Source organism: Myxocyprinus asiaticus, chromosome 36 (genome assembly GCF_019703515.2).
Source record: "Myxocyprinus asiaticus isolate MX2 ecotype Aquarium Trade chromosome 36, UBuf_Myxa_2, whole genome shotgun sequence".
NCBI lineage: Eukaryota > Metazoa > Chordata > Actinopteri > Cypriniformes > Catostomidae > Myxocyprinus > Myxocyprinus asiaticus.
Window position 1 is genome coordinate 30,224,441 of NC_059379.1, and position 6,064 is coordinate 30,230,504.

Below are 6,064 nucleotides of genomic sequence, written 5' to 3' on the forward strand. Positions count from 1 at the left end.
TAATACAAGATAACATCCAAATTTAAATGGCACTTTACACGTCCCTAGCATTCTTTTCCTAAATAAAAGAAGGAATGCTTTCATAAGCAATCCAGAAAGGACCTTGAAATCAAAGAGTAAGTGTTTGTGTTACGTTCACCCATTTAAGGTACTTTGACACCATGGTATTCAACCAGTGAGACTTTTGATTACATTGCTAATGTGTTTATTTTAAAAAGAGACAGATTACATCATCTCACAAAAGATACTGAACGACATGAGGGTGTCCCCATTCTTTTCTGTACATTACTGTAGCTGTACATGACTTTATAACTAGAGTGGATGCTAAAATCTTGCAGAGTTTTCCCATAATCTCAACTAGTACAAATAATCTTCTGATAGTTCATACAAAAGTAATTATTGAACATTGCCCTGGTGCCCCCAGGGCCATTGCTATGTGATAATGCAGCCACCCTTCTCTTTGAATGGGTTCTTGTCCTCTGGGACGCCCTTGATTAGGGGGTCTTCAGCAGACTTCTCCTCAACATAAGCAATAAGCTCTGGGGCTGTTGCTGATATCTAAGAGGAAGAATTAGGAAAGACAGCTTTAAAAAAGGTCATTTATGAAACCTGTCTTGCTCAAATAGATATTGGAATTGAACAAGTAACTAAACATGATACAGTTGTAATGTAAATGCTAATTTGGGTACTTGTTAATGATGATGGAAGAACTACAATGTTTAGGACACATTCTTACCGCTGTTCTGGGAGTGTTCACCTCTATTTTCAGCTGGTCAATCTCCATCTTCAGGATGTCTTTATCTGACATGTCCCGAGCCATCCTGTCTATCGGAGACAAACAGATGAAAAGATGAGAAATAAGGCTTGAAATTCACTGTTAGTATGACAAAGTTCTAACAACGATGACACTCATTTGAAAGCTGTGATTTACTTGTACTGTTGAAAGCACATAATGCTAAATAGACATTGGAGTTTATCTAAAACAAAAAGAAAAATCTCAGAGAATGCACTTAGTGCCAACTCAATGCAAAGCTTGTTAACTTCCATTTAGATTTCAATTTATTTGTGCAGCACTTTTCACAATACATAGTGGTCACCTCTCACCACTTATATTCAAAAGAACCTATTCATTTGTAGAGAAGATTTACTGACAACTAGCATGAAATATGCCAGAATTCAGGCGTAATACATGTCAAAACTTACTGTTTCAGTCAAAGGTTAGCTGTGATTGATTTCCCATCTGACCATTAAGTGAATTTATCTTATATCTCATATATTCTGAGCAAAAATCATCTATTTACCTGTTGAATAGAGGAACTGCCAGCAGTCAGAGAACTGTCCTGCTGTCTCCTAGGAGATCATCAGCTAGGGAGGTCTTCCTCCTCTTCTGTCCTCGTCCTCTCTGGACAGATTGCACTCTGATCTCTTGGTCTTCTCCTCTTTTTCACTCCTTCACCCCTTGCGCTCTCTCTCTTTCTCTCTCAGGTGTAGGGATTGATCCTGGTGGGGATTGGGCTCTGATGTCATCAATCTCCTCTGATCTCATTAGGCCAGTGAGAGGAAGTAGGATGTGGATTTTACAGAGTAATGGTATATATGAAGAATTTCTGTCAGGATTTATGCCCCATAATAGTACAGAGACTGAATTCATCAAAGTTACAAATTACTTGCTTTTATCATCTTATATTTGCTGCATCTCTCTTCTAGTACTATTGGATCTTAGTGCTGCCTTCGACACCATAGACAATGAGATTCTTTTGGAAGAATTATTGAGAATTATGTTGGCATGTTTGGACTGGCATTAGCATGGTCAAGGTCCTATTTATCCAAGCACTACCAATTTGTGTAAACAAGGAATTGTCAGAACAAGCACAAGTTAAGTTTGGAATGCCGCAGGGCTCAGTATTAGATGCTCTAATTTTCCCATTGTATATGCTTCCCTTGGGAGACATTATCAGGAACTACGGAACTAGTTTTCATTGTTACATTGATGATACTCAGTTTAACATTTCCTCGTGACATGATGAAATTTCTTAATACTCCAAGTTAGCAAAGTGTATCATTGATATAAAACATTGGAAGGCTAAAATTCTGACAAAACAGAGGTATTGATTATCAGACCAAAAAAAAAAAAAAAACTCTAAAAAATAAAATGCTAGACTATAATTTGTCTCTCAATGAATGTACTGTTACCTTGTTTTCTAGTTAAAAACTTGAGTGTTATGTTTGATAGCAATCTGTCCTTTGAAAATCACTTTTCATTGTTTGTAGAACAGCTTTCTTCCACCTCCGAAATATTGCTAAATTATGACACATGCTCTGTTTCTGATGTGGAAAAGCTAATTCATGCGTTCATGACCTTTGAGACTAGATTGTTGTAATGCATTACTGGGTGGATGGCCTACAGCCCCAATAATTGTTTCAAAATGCAGCAGCTAGAGTGATAACTTGAACCGAGAAATATGATCATATCAGCCCAATTTTATCATCACTACATTGGTATCAGTTTTTTAAAAAACTATTTACAAAGATTTGAATGGTCTAGCTCCTAAGTACTTAAGTAACCTTCTGTCTTGCAATAATCCATCACGTTCACTACAATCGCAAACTTTCGTGCTGTTGATAGTAACTACTAGAATATCAAAATCCACAAAACGAGTTAGATTATTTTCCTATGTGGCTCCTAAACTATGGACAAGCTGTTTGGCTCCTAAACAAAATAGCCTTCCTAGCATTGTTCAGGACTCAGACACAGTCTCTCAGTTTAAGTCTAGATCTCTCCAGCCAGGCATACACCTAATTTATCCCTCATCCCATAGTTATGCTGCAGTAGTCAGGTCTGCCAGAACAGAAAACACTTCTCATATTCTATAACTCTGCTTCAAAAATAAGTGAATGGCGTCTACGCCAGTGGCGTAACTTTAGGCAGTGCATGGGGCCCATGGTAAGAGGGGGAATAAACAGCTATCAACTGCAATAATACAATCAAAATGCGAGTAACACCTTTCTGACCACTGCTTTTATAAATTTTCTTAAAATACAATACATAGACAATAAATTACTGCTAACTAAATAACTAAAGTTATTACACCTACATGCACTTCCGCAGTTTGTTCGGGATGGAATTCAATGACACTTAATCATTAATCTTACAGTGCAATCAATATTTTTAAGTTACAAACATTCTACTCAGTTTACGCAATTAATACATGACATGTATTACACATAGCCTAACTGATCTTGGCATTTTATTCATGCTGTATTGCCAGAGGGGAACTGGCTCCCCCAGCTGAGCCTGATTTCTCCCAAGTTTTCATTTTTTATTTTTCAAATTAACTAATGTTTTACGTAGTTTGGGGTTTCTTGCCACAGTTGTGTTTGGCTTATTCTCTAGGGTCCTGAAGACAAATCATTTTAAAGACAAACTCTTTAAAGGCATGATTTTCATTGACGTAAACTACCCAATGAGGACTCTATGATATTTAAGACATTACAGAATAATTTTCTGTAAGGCTTTGAAACAATGTGTATTGTGAAAAGCACAACAGAAATAAAAATGACTCGACAAAAATAGTAGTGTAAGTAGTGCGAGTAGCATGTTTTCTTATGTTCTGTTGAGACTGACATTACTGTTTTTATGTTTGGTGTCCCGGAGAACTCAATGAATAATGTGTAAAAAAGTTATTGAAGCTTAATCCCTCTGTTGAATCACAAAATACGCATGCACTTCACAGAAATGTATCCATTCAACTAACTTTGTTTCAGTTTGGGGTCAATTTGACCCCGGCAAAAACACATTGTAGATAAATAAAATCCAAATTGACAATTGGTTGGAGTGAATTTTTACAGTATGTAATGTACACCACATCAGAAAATCTTAGCATGAAATTTAACTGCATTTATTCATTTCTGATTGTATTTTTTAGTGTATTATATATATATATATATATATACCTGGGAGTCTCTAAGACCCCAAACAGAAATAATGTAAAAAATAAATAAATAAATATGGAGGATGTTTGAAGCATTTTATCAAGCTGAAATGTTTATAAACAGTTCTAACAAGATTTTGAAAAATCATAATGTATCAACCTGATACTTCAAAGTTAAGTGTTTATTTGTTATAAAGGCTTTGTGGTCTCTCAGACACCAAACAGAACATGAGGGTTAAACTCAAGATTAAATTTAGTATCTTCCTCTCAGATCCTATGTCAGTGAGTCTGACAGGTACTTTTGGCAGTCTGCCACTGACATCATGACCCAATAAAGAATTCAGCTAAGGATTAAGGACACTAACTGTGATCTACTTAATAACTGCAATGCTTTCCCACATTCCAAGATGAAAAAAACAAAACAAAAAACAAACAAACATGGCTATGACCTGCTGGTTGAGAGTCTTTCAGGGCAGTTCCTAAAAACACACCAGTTTAAAAAAGCTATTTTTGATAGTTTTAAACGGACGTGTCAGTGACGGCCACAGAAAACATTAACTTTTTTCATAAACTGTGCGGGTTTGAATACACCCATACTTTTTTAATTACTCATATTTTTGCAATTTTGAATGTGTTTTGAAATCTTGTATAGGTTTGACTATGTGCTCTTCAGAATATGTGTTGGTTGCTCCCTGCATAAGATTGTTGTGTCACTGGCCTCATCTGTAAGCCAGTTTCTCAGGATCCTCTGTCTAGGATTAGAGACAGGGACCTTGAAGCTCTGATTTGTGATGATGGACTTTATAGCCTCATTATGATGAAGAGCTTCTTGAAGCTTCTACTACAGTGCATCACTCAATGACGGAAAGGGACGTTTACACTTTTTTTTTTAAATACTACATTTTTGAAATGACACCTGACCTAAAGTATACTTGGATTTTGTTAGGGAAAAATAAATAAAAAAGAGGCACTGTAGCACTTTCATCAGCATTATAATATACAAGTAATACATAAATACATACAACTCCAATGGCATGTATTATTAAAGTTATAATGAAATATTCTTTATCATAAACAAAGGATTTCTACTGTTAAATAATTAGTAGTGTAGATCTACAGTATACTAATTATAAAGAGATTAATATGCTATTTAATGTTTTGCATATTTTATTCAGGTGCATTATTAAATAGTAGCTAAACACAATAAGTGAGAGAGGTATATTTAAATTTTTGCAATGGAAATTAGCCATGCCAAGAATGAACCCAAATTAATAAGGACAGCCTATAGACCTTATTCACGCTAGTGCCATCTTTGATTTTTTGATAGATCTCTTCAATGGCACTAATTGTATAAAGCTGTATAAAGCTCCTAGATCACATCTGATTTTCCACAACTCATGTTGTCTGGAGTTTTTTGTATACTGAATGTTATTGGACAGAGATTTTAATAATGTTTTGTCTGCGGAACGATCCAGAAAAACTTTAAACTGCAGTGCAGCCCATTGAAGAGATGGTAAGTCTATCCCTCACAGCCTCATTCCCATTAAAAATCAAAGATGGCGCTAGCGTGGCTAAGGTCTATATCTTCCAGAATGTGTTTCCTCCACTTCTACTTAAAGGGATAGTTCACCCAAAATGAAAATTCTCTCATTATTTACTCACCCTCGTGCCATCCCAAATGTGTCTGACTTTCTGCTGAGCTCAGAGATTTAGAAGAATATCTCAGCTCTGTAGGACCAAAATTTTGAAGCTCCAAAATGCATATAAAGGCAGCATAAAAGTAATCTATAAATCTCCAATGGTTTAATCCATATCTTCAGAAGTGATATGGTAGATATGGGTGAGAAACGGATTAATATTTAAGTCCTTTTTTTACTATAAATTTTCCTCCCTGCCCAGTAGAGGGCGCAATGCACGAAGAATGCGAGTCGCCAAAAGATGTGGCGACTCGTCGTTTTTGGCGACTCGCATTCTTCGGGCATTTCGCCCCCTACTGGGCAGGGAGGAGAATTTATAGTAAAAAAAAAGACTTAAATATTAATCCGTTTCTCACCCATATCTACCATATCACTTCTGAAGAAGAAAGTGAAAATGAAAGTGGGCATTTATAGTATAAAAGGACTAAAATATTT

General features: G+C 35.9%; 1 protein-coding gene across 1 annotated transcript; it reads right to left on the minus strand.

The window, feature by feature from the left end:
* Positions 1-170: 170 nt before the first annotated feature.
* Positions 171-1,467, minus strand: LOC127427425 (guanine nucleotide-binding protein G(I)/G(S)/G(O) subunit gamma-T2-like). The gene is made up of 3 exons (XM_051675033.1): positions 1,302-1,467; positions 737-825; positions 171-558 (listed from the first exon to the last, which is right to left on the minus strand). The coding sequence occupies exons 2-3, from the start codon at positions 818-820 to the stop codon at positions 433-435; spliced, it is 210 nt and encodes a 69-aa protein (XP_051530993.1). The 5' UTR covers positions 821-825; positions 1,302-1,467; the 3' UTR covers positions 171-432.
* Between the last annotated feature and the right edge of the window lie 4,597 nt (positions 1,468-6,064).